This window comes from Emydura macquarii, unplaced genomic scaffold, assembly GCF_026122565.2.
Source record: "Emydura macquarii macquarii isolate MOO-44397 ecotype Brisbane River unplaced genomic scaffold, CSIRO-AGI_Emac_v2 contig_2636, whole genome shotgun sequence".
Taxonomy (NCBI): domain Eukaryota; kingdom Metazoa; phylum Chordata; order Testudines; family Chelidae; genus Emydura; species Emydura macquarii.
The window spans coordinates 3,317,864-3,334,556 of NW_027132773.1; the positions used below are offsets into that span (position 1 = coordinate 3,317,864).

A 16,693-nucleotide genomic window follows, 5' to 3' on the forward strand; every position below is an offset into this window, starting at 1 on the left:
TATGAAGTGTATAATTTTACATGCATTTTATTAGATATTTAAACTGGATTTTATTTTATTCAGAACTTCAATATCAAAAGTATGCAGTGTTTTTCAATGGAAAATTAAACAGGCACCTGACCTATTTTAAAAAGACAAAGAAACACATTCTTGCCATATTCCTAATACAAAATGAGCAAAAGACTGTCATTTCTGAGGCTGTTTTTCACTGCCCACCCCATCTAAGACATACAAATGGTAATTTCCACAGGTAGTAGATACTATGATTAAGAATTTGTAAGTTTGAACTTCTGGCCACCTCTGGAAATCCAGCATTTTATTTTAGTGTTGCATGCAACGGTATATTTATTAGGTCAGGATTTCTATTACAATCCCAATTTGCGGGGGGTATAAAAGTCCACACTAAAAATTCCTTCAAGGCTAAAACATGATGTACAAGATGTCAACTATAGAAACATTGTTTTAGCTGAAGAATTCAAACAAACACTTTTGGTATGAAGGCAGCAAAACACTGTTTTTGGATGTTTCTGATGTTTTGGACTCTTGGTAGCATGAAGGAGGGAAGGAGTAGGGGGACAGCATTTTGGGGATAAATGTATCAAAATTCAACTCCACTGACTTTAGTAAGAAAAGGCATTGTAAAAGAATTTGACAAAGACTTAAAGAGCAGCTGCCAAGTCAGTGTGTAATAAATGCAGTGGAGTGAAATTCCCCATCAGGATTGGCAAATTGGTTCAATGACTATTCCCAAGAGCCTGCTGCCACCTATAGGTGCCTTTCATACACTCCCTCTATTACCCAGAACTATCCTATTCACTGTAAAAAAATTTGAAAAATCCATCCCAGGGCCTCTTAGCCCAGCATCTTTAGTTTTAAAAGAAAAAAGGAAAAAAAACACTTGTACATACTTTGTGACTCCTCTTACTTTCCCTTGATGCTTCTTGGCTCAGTCCCTCTCTTTTCTTTTTCCGCCCTGAGAGCCCCAACCTTCAAACTTAGATACCCCCAGGATCAACTGTTGCTCCTGTCCATCGTTGTCTTCATTAAGTTGTCATCTCTCCATGATGTATTGATAACATGCCACCACAAGGTTTCTAAACATTTACAGTGAAATATTAGCGGCTCCAAAGGAGCCGCTACCATTCCAATGTAACAAGCATAGTGGTTTAAGGGGAAGATTTCCTATAAATTAAAAAAACAGTGTACATAAAAACACTACATTAAAAGAATTTTTAAGGCTGTAATAAATTGACAAATGGATGTAAAAACAGAGTTAATGATCGAGCCTGCAATAAACAAGCACAACAGAGCACCTTATTACTCAGGATTGTGCGTAAATATTACAAGTTATGATCCTTAACTGTGTATTTTCATCCTTTTACCAGTTTGAGTTACAACATTAAAGAGTTCTTGTAATGTAGTGTGAATGGTTTATAAATGCAGTACAGTTTTACGACAGACTAAGGTGACTGCTGCCTATATACTACAAGCGTGAGCATATCAGAAATACCTTACATAGGTCAAGCAACTGAACAAAATATTCTTGAGAAACACAGGAAAACAAAATAAAAACTGCATGCTATGATTTTGTGAAAGATTACTGTTACTCAATTAATCACAACTATCAAGAACCAGTAGATAATAAGTGATGAAATGCTGGTTGGTGTGGAAATTACCAGTGCATATTACATACAACTGAAAGTTATGAAGCGTCACCACCTACAGGTTGAAAGTTAAACATAACTCAAACAAATAACACTCAAGAACACCCGCTAAGTACACCTACTAAATATCAGAATCAACACCCTTTAAGTTGCCATATAGAGAAGAGATAAAGAAGAGAAATCAAAGGATCAGATTTTCCACAGGTATTTAGGTGACAAGATAAATGAGTAAAACAGAGCCTTTCACCTATGTCACTGGCTTAAAACCAGTACAAGTAGGTTACAAATAGCAACCAAAAGTTACAATCTGGTGGCTGTTTGCAGAGTTCCCTGAAATGAGTTTGATAGTCTAAGTGTAGTGTGTGAAAGATGTCCACATCACAAAGAAAATACAACTGATATGCTTGTTGGTGACATAAGTAGAAAGGCAGAGGACTGAACAGGCATGGAGACAGAGTTACCCTATCAGCCTACTGGTAGACCTGGCAGATCGGGGCTGTAGCATGCTGGTGAGGTTATTACATATTATTTGTATTATCATTGCACCTAGAAGCCTTAGTCATGGACCAGGGACCCACTGTAATAGGACAGTGGTTTTCAACCGGTGGTCCATGGAACCCTGGAGGTCTGCAGACTATGTGTAAGATTTCCAAAGGGGTCCAACACCTCCATTTGACTTTTTTGGGGGGATCCGCAAGTAAGTTGAAAATCATTGTGCTAGGAGATGTACAAACACATGGGGAAATCTGTATTGCCATTACCCACACTGTATTTATTCTGTGGATAAGCAGAAGAGCTCATTCTCCAAGGCTGTCAATCTGATACCTTTCACAATGGCTAAAACAACATGAAAATGTGGACTCCTCCTGCCTCCCTCAAAAAGATATGAGCCAGTGACATACAAGTTTGCTCTAGGTGTACAAGCTATTGAAAATCCTACATTATAAGTGTGCACGTACCAGATTCACTATGCATCCTCCTAGAAGAGGAAGTTGGTCTAGCAGTCAAATTTGGGGATGTTTGTTTCTCGTCAACTAATTCTTGCATAGATTCCTGTTTAACATGGATAGCATGAGATTAATTTTAATATTTCAACTGCATCCAAAACTCAATGGTAAAGCAAATAAAGTGGGAAACTTGCAAGAGTATATATGTTAGAATGTATCAAGTAATTACATCACCTTTAGAACATTTCCTTTTTCAAGCTGGCACCTGGTCTCATTCTCAGATGTGTTCGCTTCAGTAGATTCTGAAAAAGAAAAATACATAATGCAATGCATCAGAAAGGAAATATCTGCAGGCTCAAGGGACTGCAGTGAAAGCTTTTACTAAAAAGTAAACTGCAAACACTTTATACATATTGTTCTAAATCTTAATTCAGAGTATACTTAACCTTTACAAAATCAACTCATACTCTTACTTAAGAATTGTTCACGATTTTCTTTGTACCATTACATACACCATTAGAGGAAAAAAAGAAATGTAACTGCATGTGTTTTGGGATTTTCCACAGGTAAAAAAATATTGAGAGAAAATATTCGTATAAGTCAAACACATTTTTAACTAGATATCAACATAATGATACTACACTTGTTAATAAGGGACATATACAAGATCCTCTAGTTTACAAAAGAAGACATCAAGCACTGCAAGAGAAGTTTATAGTTACTAATATTATACTACTAAGACACAGGAATGACTGTTCTAGCTAATGGACCCCGAACTACAAGATGCAACTAATTATTTTCATGATAAATGAGATCCATTTAAAATAAAGTTAAGTACAGTAAGAACATAACCCACTTTATTTGACTATATTTTATCTTTGAGATCTCCCCCACTTCTATTCTTTTACTCTACTATTCTGGCCAAGATTTAAAAAAAAAAGGGCCTAACATTAAGCCCCAAAGTCCATATTTAAGCACCTGCCTGATTTTCAAGTATTGAGCACCCAACTGCTCCCACTAAAGCCAACGGGAGATGCTAGGTGCTCAACACTTTGGAGAATCAAGCAGATTATGTGTATAAATATAGATTTAAGAGCCTTTTTAGAAAAATCTTCATCCCTCCCCCATTTTTTACTTTCATTTCATTCATTTCTTAAATTTAAGTTACATCACAGCTGCGTCATCCATCCTTCTCTTGCAGATGTGGATAAATTTAAATAGATCATAATATATTTTATGAACTCATTATATATGTATTTATTAAACTTCATAAGAACAAAGTATATAGATTTCTTTCCTGTTATTTTTATTGTTTATCATGTCAACTACCATAACAAGAGACATATTAACTCAAATTAGACAGGGTAACTAAGGATGAACCACTTTTCAAATATTGTTTTTTAAATGTATTTCTCAGTGTGAGTTTTGAGTATGCAAAGAGAGCAGGATCAGACAAAGTCTGCATATAATGCCCTATACTGTTTCAATTGAAACCAATTAAAGTTTTGCCACTGACTTCACTATGAACAGCAAGTTCAAGCCCATTTTCTGTGCTTGGACCTCAAACAGTTTATTTGTAAAAGATGCAATTCACCTGCAAGTTACAAAAAAGTGACAACAAATTAACTTCAGTCATTGATAGATGACGTAATTGAATATCACCTGCAAAGTAAGTTAATACAGCTTGCAGAACTTTTGTGTTAACAAAAGCCACTCCCCCCCCCCCAAAAAGGCCTTACGACACTAGCTTACCTTGTTGATTGACTGTTATCAAGTTTCGGGAAATCATTGAATATACTCTCCTTGAAGGGGGACAAAACAGACATTTTGTATATTTAAAAATTGTAAATTAGAAGTTCAGATTTACTGTTGTAAATTTAGCCACACTGTAACAGAGAAAGACCAAGATGAAAACATTTTGTAGTGTCATGATTAGAGCTGGTTGAAAAAAGAGGTAAGTGCATTTTATGAAAAATGCAAAAAACAATTTTTGTTTTGCTCAAAACGTTTCACAGATTTTTGGATGTTTTCATTTTATTTTGGTGGGAAAACAACATTAACAGTTTGACTTTTTTAAGCTTTCCATTCTTCCTCCACCCACTGTAAAAAGGGAAAATAGTACAAAAAGTGAAAGCGTCCCTCCTCCCCCCACCAAACCAAAATGAAGAAACTTAAAATGTTTTTTTCTAAAAAACTGAAAAAATTTCCAGTTTGAAATTTTCTGCAAAAATTGAAAAATTTCAACATGACCAGAGATTTTTTTGTGAAAGTTTCAATTTTGTCAAAAAGCCATTTCTCACTTAACCAGCAGTCTGTCTCTCTCTCTCTACTCATGATTCAAAGTATTTTTAATGGAACTTGTACAGCACTATTTCAGAGCTTAATCCAGAAAAAAATACCTTCAACTTTTAGGGCTGTGGCAAGTCCCAGGTCATGCATACTGGCTTTGCAGTAATATAATCTATTCAAAAGGAAGTCTAGCCTGCTGCAAAGGGAAAACTTCAACCACTGTAGCTCTGCACTGGAGAGTTGTGTAGCTGATATGGGAAAAATAAAAGAGCATGCCTCTTCTCTGCAAGTCCCTTTAATGGATTTGGTCTCCCACGCATAAATTCATAATGGAAATGAAACAGTCTTTAAGTGCTTGTGTGATGTCTAAATAAAGTTGCTGCTACCTCAAGGGGTGGAAAGCAGAAACTCTCTTCAGAGTAGACAGAAGCCTCTAAGGCTACTGAACTTCTGAAGTTTGTGTTGCTTCTGAGATTCGGCAGCTAAAGAAATAAATGTAAGCTCAATTGGGCCTTCCTTTAAAAAATTAGAGAGCTGGCCAGGAGGCATACAATTATGACAATTCCATCTGTCAAGACTTATGCAAATAAAACATGCAACAAACTGCAAACCATCACATACATTTCATTCTGATCTCTCTCACAAGGAATATGAAATTTTACCCGTGTTCTTTTACTGAAAAGCTTGGTACTCCAAACAGATCTCCAAGAAGATCATCTGCACAGTGGACAATATGCTGCTGTTTTTCATCATATAATTGTTTAGACATAATATACTGACCAAGATAGAATATTACCTACAATACAAGTAAAATATAGCTATATTAAATATATTTATAACTTTATAGAATAAAACCAACATAAAATAACCTATTTCAAACCCACTAAAGAGTCTATTCTTTTAATTATCACCTGCAACTCCCTATTAATATTAATGGGATAATACACAGTACTTTACATTTACATAGCAGTTTTCATCTGTAGTTCTCAAAGTTCTATACAGTGCCCCATTTTACAGATGAAGAAACTGTGGTATAGATGTTAAGTGACTTGGTCAAGGTCACAAAGCAAGACTGTGGCATAGCCAGAAACAGAACCATCTCCTAACTTCCACACCTATGCCTTATCCAGTAAACCACATTATTTTTCTTTCATCATGGGTGACTAATAAGTATGGTAAACATGTAAGAGTGAAACATATTTACTGCTATCCATTGTTGTTAATGAGAAATTCTGACAATTTACCTCCTTCATAGTAAAAGTGTCCTTTTGGGCACCAGCAAATTTTAACAACTTCAACAATAGTGGCTTTGGTTTAACCTGAAAAAAATGAAGGCAAACAATATATTTCATTTTTTTTAGTGCATGTCCTCCCCAAAGAGTCGAAAGCACCATAGACTATGCGTGCATTACCCCCATACCCACAAAAATCATGTTAAAATAATGTTACTTAGGTTGAAAAGTCAAGCACCTCAAAATTAGGATACAGCAGATTTTTGGTTCCCGGTGCAATCTTAATACCCTCCCCAATGCATTTATCCTCCACATCAAATGAAGGAGCAGTCCTGTGAAAATCAGCTTACAATCACATAATTAAAGACTGTGTCATAATATGTATGCACATGGAGGCTAAATTAAGGTTGAACAGGCAACAACAGACTTTGCAACTGAAATAAGATTCTTTTACATACTTATGTAATTTCTTAGGTTTTTCTTTTTAAGAAAAAAGATAAACAAATCCTATTACATGCAACTATTACAATTCACACCCAAATGATGATGTATGATTCAGGGAGGGGGGGAACTCTGAACTTTCAGCAACATAGCACAGACTGTTCCCCCTTGAGGTATAAGAATCAACTACATTCGCTGGTAAGTAGAAGGCTATTATCTCAAGGCGGGGCTCAGCCTAGCTCTCTCTACCACTAGGAGATATGGCAACTCCTGCCACACATGGTGCCCTCAAAAGGGGGGATGGCTCATTAGGGATATTTGCTGGGTCTGGGTATAAGCCCCTGTGTATCTTCCCCCCACTTCTTCTGCTACAACTGATCTAATAGTTCCTAAGTATTACCAATACAGACTGCAATGCTGCAGTTGCTGGTTCAGCAGTAGCATGAACCTGGTCCTAACATGTTCGAGTCTACTTATTTCAGCACTGTGACAAAATATTTCTGAAGAACAAGTGAGAGAAGGGAAATGGTTATTTTCAAAAACGTGCGTCTCAGCAAAACCTGAACAGACTGTTATGGGACAAAGTGGATAGTTCTCTAGCCCAAGGACTTTCCTTCTGCCGTATTTCAAAGGTTTGATGCAAACTATGACGGTATTATGAGGGCCAAATCCGGACAAAAGAACAAAACAAAAACAAAAAATCCACAAGAATTTTGTATATGAAAAGCATTAGGCAACCTAACTACTGGCTCACCCCAACAATACAAACATGTCACTGAAATGCAACAGCTAGACATACAATAGAAAAGAACAAACTCTGCCAAGTCAAGTGTAAGAATATAATTAGGGAGGCCAAAAAAGAATTTGAAGAGCTACTAAAAGACACAAAAACTAACAGCAATTTTTTTTAAGCACATAAAAAGCAGGAATTCTGCCAAAGAATCAGCAGGCCCACTGGACAATCGAGGGGCTAAAGAGCACTCAACGAAGACAAGGCCACTGCATCAGTCTTCACTGCAGAGGATATGGGGGAGATTTCCATACCTTAACCATTCTTTTTAGGTGACAAATGTGAGGAACCATCCTACACTGAAGTGTCAGTAAAGATGGTTTTGGAACAAACGGATAAATTAAAGAATAACAAGTCACCAGGACCAGATGGTATTCACCCAAGAGTTCTGAAGGAATTCAAACATGAAATTGCATAATTAACAACTGTGACATATAATCTATGGTTTAAATCAGCCTCTGTATCAGATGACTGTCAGCACAGCACCGATAAAAAAAAAAAAAAAAAAGGCCCAAGCAATACCAAGCAAACTGGCTGAAACTATGTGTCTGATAATTGTGTTATTTACTATAGATCAGGGGTAGCCAATTATTTTTTGTCAAGGTATAGTCAAGGTCCAGACTCGAGAGGAAATTATTTTAAAAATAACAATAATGATAATAAATAAAAAAAGGCTTTGGGGTCTATTCAAAAGCGTCTGGTATTCTGGATTTGGCCTGCAGTCTACTTATCGACTACTATAGATGAACACAATATGTTGGGGAAGAATCAACATGGCTTTTGTAAAGAGAAATCATGCAGGAGTCAATCTAGTGGAATTCTTTGAAAGTGTCAACAAACATGTGGACAAGGGTAATCCAGTGGACATCGTGTACTTGGACTTTCAGAAAGCCTTTAACAAGGTCTCTCACCAAAAAGCTCTTAAGCAAACTAAGCAGTTATGGAATAAAAGGAAAGGTCCTGTCATAGATTAGTAACTAGTTCAAAAGATAAGAAACAAACAGAGAAATAAATGGTCGGTTTTCACAATGAAAAGGGGTAAATAGCAGGGTCCCCCAAGGATCTGTATTGCTACCAGTGATGTTCAACCTATTGATAAATGATCCTAGAAAAAGAGGTAAACAATGAGATGGCAAAGTTTGCAGACAATATAAAATTGTTCAAGCTAGTTGACTATGTTAATTCTGACTATGAAGAATTACACAGGGATCTCACAAAATCCAGGTGACGGCAACAAAATGGCAGATAAAATTCAATGTTGATAAATGCAAAGTAATTGAACATTGGAAAAGTAATTCCAACAATACATACAAAATGATGGGGTCCAAATTAGTTGTTACCACTTAAGGAAGAGATCTTACAGACAGTTCTCTGAAAATATCTCATCAATGTGCAGCAGGAGTCAAAAAAGCTAAAAGAATGTGAGGAACCATTAGGAAATGGATAGAAGACACTATATATCATAATGTCTCTCTCTAGATAAATGTGTGGTAATCCCACAGATTGAATACTGCATGCATACTGGTTGAATACTGGTTGCCCCCTCTCAAAAAAGATACATTAGAACTGGAAAAAACACAGAGGGGGCAATAAAAATGATTACGAGGAGAGAACAAAGACTGGGGACTGTTCATCTTAGAGCAAGTTTTCACTACCACAGCAGCAGGCATTGAAGCAGCAGCATCAACTCAGCAGGTCTGTGTAGACCCGCTCAGTCGAACAGAGAACGTACTCCGGTCAACCCAATTAGTCCATCTCCCCGAAAGGAGTAAGGCTGCGTCAACAGAAGGGCATCTCCCACCAATGCAGCACCGAGAGGAGGCCAGGGTACGTCAATGTAAGTACATCGACAGGAGACACACAAGCTATGTTACTTTGACCTACGCTGCCAGTGAGACCAGCCCTTAGGAAAGAGATGACTTCGGTGAATATGACAAAGGTCTCTATAAAATCACGAATGGTGGGGAGAAAGTGAACAAGGAAGTATTATTTACCCCTTCACATAGCACAAGACTAGGGATCACCCAAATTAGTAGACAGCAGGTTTAAAACAAACATCAGGCTGTACACACAACATGCTTCTTCACACAATGCAGTCAACCTGTGGAACTTGTTGCCAGAGAATGTTGTGAAGGCCCAAAGATAATGGACCTATCATACGTGAACTTAATGGCTATTAGCCAAGATCCTATGCTGTGAGTAAACCTAAACCTCTGACTGCTGGAAGCTTGGACTCGACAACAGCGGATGGATCACATGATAAATGCCTTGCTCTGTTCATTCCCTCTGAAGCATCTGGCACCAGCCATTGTCAAAAGACAGAATTCTGGGCTAGATGGACCATTCCGTAGTGTTGCCACCTTTTTAAGTGCTGGTAACCAGACCCCTGAAGCCCCACCCCGCCTCTTCTCCCAAGGCTCTGCTCCTGTTCCACCTCCTCCCGCAAGGCCCTGCCCCACTCACTCACTCCTCCTCTTCCCCTCCCAATCATTCCCTGCACTGAATCATCTCTACCTCCTTCCCCTCCCCCACCAGCAACCTAAGCTCCCTTTGCTCCAGGATGGGAGCAGGGCCATCCCTAGAGGAGTGTGGGGCCTGGAGCAAATCACTGCCTCCAGCTGCCCCTCTACTGCAGCTGGAGGAGCCCCACCCCACTCCAGAGCAAGGCGGCCCCAAATCCTGGCCTGGCCCACCGGCAGCCCTGGAGCACCAGCCAGGTGGCCCCACCCATCAGCAACCCTGGCCTCCCCAAATCCCCACCAGGCAACCCCAGCATCCCAGCTGGCTTGCCCCCCTCCAGCCCTACTGTGTTTGGGGGACGCTGAGGGCAGGAAGCTGCTGCAATACTGGCAATGCAGTGCGGGGGGGGGGGGGTGCCATGCCTGGCTGTTTGGAAAGGCACAGCCTTCCCTGGCCTATGGGGGGCCCTCCAAATTGTGAGGCCTGGGGCAGTAGCCCCGATTTGCCATACCCTAGGGATGGCTCTGGCTGGGAGGGACAGGAGGACCTGCTCCAACCTGACAAGGAACCTGCCTGCAGAATGGCCCTGGCTGAGCAGGAGCTGGTACGGGTTAATAACCTGGTGCCTCTCCCCACCAACCAGACTTCTGGTGTCCAGTCGCACATCTGACCAGACACACAGCCAGGTCTCCTTTTCAACCAGACTTTCCAAAAACCAGGCACTCCAAAAGACAGAAAGCGAAAACCTGAACAGGTGGCAACCCTAAATTGGTCTGACCCAGTATGGCCATTCTTATGTTCTTACAATTGATTCATAAAGGGAAAGAACAACATCTCACTGAAATAGAGAGAATGTACCATAAGTGGACAGCCCTGATCCTGTGACTGGATAGGTGTGGGAGGAGCTTTGTGTCCGCAAGGAGACCTGTTGACTTCAATAGGACTCTATGCAAACACCCAGGTCCACCCATGCATTGTAGATCTGATTGCAGATCAAGGCCTTACAATCACTGCTGTGATTTCTATGACAAAAACCCTGACTTTTAAAGTATTTTTGATTTTTAAAACATCACTGCGTTTTTCATCCTAGGCTATCTGGCATTCTTTCATGAACATCTGAATTTTTCATGTTTTGCTATCTTTCTACACTTTTAAACTATGAATATCTACCATACTTATCTTTTCTAACAGAAAGTAAATTCACTTATTAAAAAAGTTATGGCATGCTATATTAACTGAAGTCACATCTGATGTGAAAGAAGCCATGCTGCAGTGCTGGTCTAGTTCTCAGACAGTATTGTGTCAGAAGAGTGACACAATCACCACATCCTTGGGCTTTTCATTACAAAATATATATCTCTTACTCTGTTTTGCTTTTAAGTTCTAATGCAGCACAAGATGTGACATATTCAAAACCTACAGTCAAGTGTGAATTCAAGTTATTCTATTTATCTCAGAAACAATACAAACACCATGCAGTGCTAGAACATATATGCCTTTCACAACACTCCAGTTACAATTCTGTCAAGATTTCCCCTATAAATGCTGTTTTTATGGGTTTTATATTCTGAATGGATTTAGAAATCTGTTTGGGGCTCAAACTTGCCACATAAAATCAAACTCCTGTTAAACAACATTTCTTTAAGCAGAACACATTGAAGTGCAACAAAATCCCAGAAACAAAAAGTTTAGGTAGTTGTGCCATTCTTAGTTTGAATCCAATATTAACATCTTAAGTTTCCTGGCATATATGGACAAGCAGGCAGCATCCACATTCCCGACACCTGTGAATCAGCAGGTCCAATGTAACCGAGCACCGCAGCCAGCAGCGCCTGAAAGGCGAGCCAGGGCTACTCACTCACCAGGGCCTCTTGCTCGGCAGGGGGAATGGCAGAGGCGCCGAGGCTGTTGTCCGGCCCAGATGACATCTTGGTATTACACATTGGCCTGAAACGAAAACAAGCGGAGTTAGCAGCTTGCCTTGCCCGAGAGCGAGCCCCGGCTGCGGCGGGCGAGGCGGGGAGTCCGCACAGGAGAGCAGCGCAGCCGTAACCGGCGTCCCTCCCGCAGGGCTGGGGCCGGAGTAACGCGAAGCAGCGACACACCCGAGCCCGGGCCACGCTACCCACCCAACTCAGAGCTGTGCGCTGCGGGGGGCGGCCCCGGCCTCACCTGAGTGGTCCTCGCGCGTACACGCGCGGCTGAGCAGGAGCGCTGCGCTGGCAGGGAGCAGCGGGGCCGGGGCGGGCCGCCTTTAAATAGCGTCTCCAGCGAAGGCAAGTCAGGGCTTAACTCCTCCGCCGGCCGCGGCGCGGCATGTCTGAGCATGACCCGGAGCGGGGGGAGGGGTGATACTGAATGATGAGGCGCCACTGCGGGGCGCCGCTGCTGACTCACCCAACGGCTGGGCGGGGGCGGCCGCCTGCCTCCCGCCTCCCTCGGCCGGCCAGTCCCCTCTGCCCCCGCCTCGCCTCGCCTCGCCTCCGCCCCCGCCTCGCCGCCGCCGCCCCGGCCTGCCTGCCTGCCTGCCTCCCTCCCTCGGCCAGCCAGTCCCCTCTGCCCCCGCCCCGGCCGCCTCCTCTTCGTTCCCGGGCAGGCCCGGCGCTGCCTCGCCCGTTCGCCCCGCAGCTCCACGGAGCCCGCGCGACTAGGAGCAGGAGCAGGCCCAGGCGAGACGTCGCAGCAGGCCTACCCCGCCCGAGCCCCCCTCTCTCTCCCTCCCTCCGCCAGGCAGGCCCAGCGCCCCGTCCCCACGCACCAGCAGCCGCCCGCCTCTCCGCGCTGCCCGGCTCGGCTCGGCTCTACCCGCCGCGAACAGCCGCGGCCAGGCCCGCTCCGAGCGCCGCCATTTCCACGACGCGCCGACAGCGGAGTTATGCAACTGGCGGGTCGCGACTCACTCGGGCCCGGCTCGGCGGTTTCCCCACTGCGCACCCGGCACCCGGACGCCCCCTCGCGGCCAGGAGAGCCTGCCCGGCCTGCATCCGGGTCTCTCCGCTCCGCCGCCAGGCCTGGGCCTCGCGCTCTGCGCATCAGCGGAGCACGCGCAACAAACGGCCACCCGTGCACGGGGGGGGGCCGGTGTTTAGCCCGGGCCTGTTCCCGCCACCAGCCCGGCCGCGCGCTCTGCGCATCAGCGGAGCACGCGCAACAAACGGCCACCCGTGCACGGGGGGGCCGGTGTTTAGCCCGGGCCTGTTCCCGCCACCAGCCCGGCCGCGCGCCCCGCCAGGGGGCTGCCTGAGCGTTCCCTCGCCCGCCCCCGCCTATAGACTGGCCGGTCGATTAGAGCCCCCAGCACTGATCCCTGCTCGGCTCCTTACCCTCGGCCCTTCCTTCTCTTTCGTCCTTGCATGCTGCTGCTGCTGCGATCACTCCGCGTTGGCCCCACTGCTCCATTCGCTTGCCACACAGAGGAGCAGTGCAGTGGTCTCTCCAGCCAGCCATGCCCACACAGCACGAGCCGGGTACCAGACGGGGCAGCTGTTTGCTCCAATCCAGTGGTGTCCGAGCGTGGAGCACTGCACAGCACAAGCCACCCTGACCCGGCTCAGTCCTTTTGAACTGGTCTGAGTTATTGTTACATAGATTTAGGTTTTAACCATGCATTTATAACATAGGCCTTGATTTCTGCAGACAGCAGGAGAAGAACAGCCATCAAGAACATATCACAGGATCTAGGCCACAATAATTAACAAAAAAATCCTTGCCTGACCTGAGGTCAGGAAAAACACTCTTGAACAACTGCGTTTGAAGCAATTTTAGCAGTTTCAGTTGTAACATGGAAAACTGGCAAGGAAAGGGAAAAGTTACATGGGTGATAGAGCTATTTATAGTCATCTCCTTTCCCACTCATGTTCTCCCTCTTGGCTCACAATATCCACATTTTTAGTAAAAAAACTGTAAAAACTAGTATTTCTTTAAAAACTTGTTATTGGGTGTAGCATGAAGACTTAAGGGGAGTCAGATGAGAAAACAAATTAGGACCTATCAATAAAAGCAAGTCTACGGTTTAACCTGTTTTTTCCCTGCAAATCTTTTAAATCTTTTTATTTATTAAGAACATATTTTCTATACCATATTGGGCCATCTAGTGTTTCTTATATAGTGCCTTGCTTCCACCATGCACACTGCCACCTGCAATGCCATAAACATGGGCTGGGGGAAAGGGAATTTTTCTGACCTCTGTGTCAATTATCCTAAACTGAAGTATAAGATTTGATTACTTTTATTTTAGTATATTTATACTATTTTATTTTAGTATAAAATACTACTATTGATAACATTTTCTAATCCTTTAATAAATCCAGCAATAGCATATTATTTATAGAACAAATGACCTATGGCATTTTATCAAGGTGAATAAAAGCAGAGAGACTTTCATATCCACATAATTAAATGATAAATTAAAGTACATTTTGTTCAGCTTGGTACTAGATGAAGACACTCTTGTTTGCTAGTTTAGTTTCCAAACTACCCTATAATATTCATACTTATTACTGATTTTCACTAGTGTATGCAAATAAGTGATAGATTGAAACAGGAGAGGGGAAGGTGTGGAAAAAAACTGCTATTTAGTCCAAGGGGAGGCAGGGAAGCTACCTCTCCTTTTGGGGGAGGAACTGTGTTCTTCTCAACTCCCAGATCAAATCCCTGATCTGAGTAGTTTAATAAATTTTTCAAGTTAAAAAGATAAAATGTAAATTAATTTTAGTAACAGAATTTTTTTTTCTAGCAATTGTGTTTACTAAGTATACTGTTAAGTGTATGGTCAGCTAGAGCTGGGCAGAACTTTTTTAAAAAATAGACCTTTTTTTAAAACCAAAACATTTTCCTTTTTTCTGCTGAAACCTAGACATGCAAAATTTTTAAATTGAAATCTAGGACTGGAAAAAACAGATCTGAAATAAAGGAGAATAAAGGTAAGAATGGCATATGTTTTATTTCAATTTTGTTATGTAACCATTTTAATAGCTTAATATGGTATAGCCCTGCTTATCAGAACAATTATGAAGTAAGTTTGGATAATTATGTTTTTTGATATTGAGAGAATTTTCATTGTAAGACATTGTGACCTGTCCGTGCCTAGGGTAGACCACCTGAAAATGCCAAGGCCAGGGCAGGCTGCAAAAAGAGAGCAGATTCTCCCAACACTGGTGGGTAGCACTGAAGTTAGACTTCCCAACCAGCCACAAATAGTGCTTCTGATTCCCCACACTGGTTATCAAGAAGCCAAAACAAAAAATACAGTCCCCTTTACTGCATTTCAGTCTCAGGCTCCGAATCAGTCACTAGGTCCAGGAAAGGGATAAGTTATTAAAACACTATTCCCTTTACCAAAAAGGTTCTCTTGACCCCAAAGGATCAGACATATTACCAGACCAATATGAGTTTAGATCTTACCCAAATACCACGCTGCCAGCCAATCCTTTAGTAACTAAAACTAAAGGTTTATTATAAAAGAAAAGAAACAAACTACAAGAGAAATGTTAAATGGCCAAAGTAATCAGATACATATAAATGACTGTAAAGTCCATATATATCAGTTTCTCAGTAGAATTGTGGAGTTTGCAGGCTTGTATAGTCCCTGTGGTCTACATCCATTATCTGGATGGGTCTCAGTCCTTTGTTTCACAGCTTCTGTTGCAGATAAGCTGGTCCAGAGGTAGGAAGCAGCAATGAACTGAAGGCTGAAGACAGACAATAATATGGATGTGGTGCAGCTGCCTTTTATGTCCCTTTGCCACACTGCTCGTGGAAATTTACAGAAACATGATGGATCCAGGGTCACCTGGAGACTCCATAAAGTGTAGCCTCTGAGTTCTTTCCCTGGGCTTATTGTACCTTTGAGTTCCCTTAATGAGTCATTAAGCAGTTTATTGCTGCTGCCACTCTGTCTAGGGCGTTGTCCAGAAACACAGCACAAGTTGTAATACAGACACATCAAACATAAATAACTTCCAATACAAATATGACACATACACAAACAATATCATCAGACTTAGCAAATTATAACCTTTCTAGTGGTACCTGACATGGCCTCTCTCATATGAATTATTGTAATTTTGAAATATTGATATTAAATAAATGGTCCCCCTAATCCAGACAGTGTGATGATCCTATATCAGATAGTGTTTAAAGATGTACTACTGTTAGGAATGGGTGATAGTTACCAAAGCTCAACAAAGCTACTTGCCAATGACAACTAACTTACACCTGGTCTATACCTAAAAATTAGATTGATCTATTAGCTACATTGCTCAGGGCTGTGAAAATTTTTTCTCCCTATATGTTGTAGTTAGGTTGGCCTAACCCCACTGTAGACATAACTAAGTCTATAGAAGAATTCTTCCATTGATTTAACTACCTGCCACTTCTCGGAGAGGTGGATTAACTATGGAGACAGACCTCTTCCGTCGATGTAGGAAGCATCTATAACATGGCATTACAGTGGCACAGCTGTAGCCACTATAGTGTAGGTACACCCTTGTCTGCACAAGAGATGGACAAATGTCCAGACTTGTCCATTGGACAAACACAGTTTTTCAACACCAAAAGGACCTTGTAAAAATTCCAGTGATCGTAAAATCTAGGTATTTGTGTAAAAGTGCTTAGATTTTCAAGACAGGCTTGTTATCCTTCTAAAGCACAAAGCTCAAGGACCAAGAAGTTACACAATGAGTGGCATTTAAACAATTGTCAGAATTTTTAAGATGTGTTTACATCCCATTATCTCCAGAATTTCAAAGTGCAGAAAGATTGTTTTCATGAGGGTAGAATGTCCTAGCCTACAGCTGACAAAGCAGGATCTCTCAGACCACTCCTCCCTAGCCAAATGTAGCCAGAACCTAACCTGATCATTACAAGAAC

General features: G+C 42.0%; 1 protein-coding gene across 5 annotated transcripts in view; it reads right to left on the bottom strand.

The window, feature by feature from the left end:
• Positions 1 to 12,738, bottom strand: part of MDM2 (MDM2 proto-oncogene) — a 77,252-nt gene extending 64,514 nt beyond the window's left edge. For 3 of the 5 annotated variants that reach the window (XM_067564055.1, XM_067564054.1, XM_067564056.1), the window contains exons 1-7: positions 12,582 to 12,738; positions 11,686 to 11,770; positions 6,145 to 6,219; positions 5,563 to 5,696; positions 4,364 to 4,413; positions 2,846 to 2,913; positions 2,624 to 2,717 (exon numbers count right to left, since the gene is read on the bottom strand). In XM_067564055.1, coding sequence (XP_067420156.1) covers positions 2,624 to 2,717; positions 2,846 to 2,913; positions 4,364 to 4,413; positions 5,563 to 5,696; positions 6,145 to 6,219; positions 11,686 to 11,766 — 502 coding nt within the window. In that variant the 5' untranslated portion in view covers positions 11,767 to 11,770; positions 12,582 to 12,738. Of the gene's footprint in view, positions 1 to 2,623; positions 2,718 to 2,845; positions 2,914 to 4,363; positions 4,414 to 5,562; positions 5,697 to 6,144; positions 6,220 to 11,685; positions 11,771 to 11,995; positions 12,208 to 12,581 lie in introns of those variants that run through there. The other 2 variants (XM_067564052.1, XM_067564053.1) reach the window with 2 other exon arrangements.
• Positions 12,739 to 16,693: the final 3,955 nt, after the last annotated feature.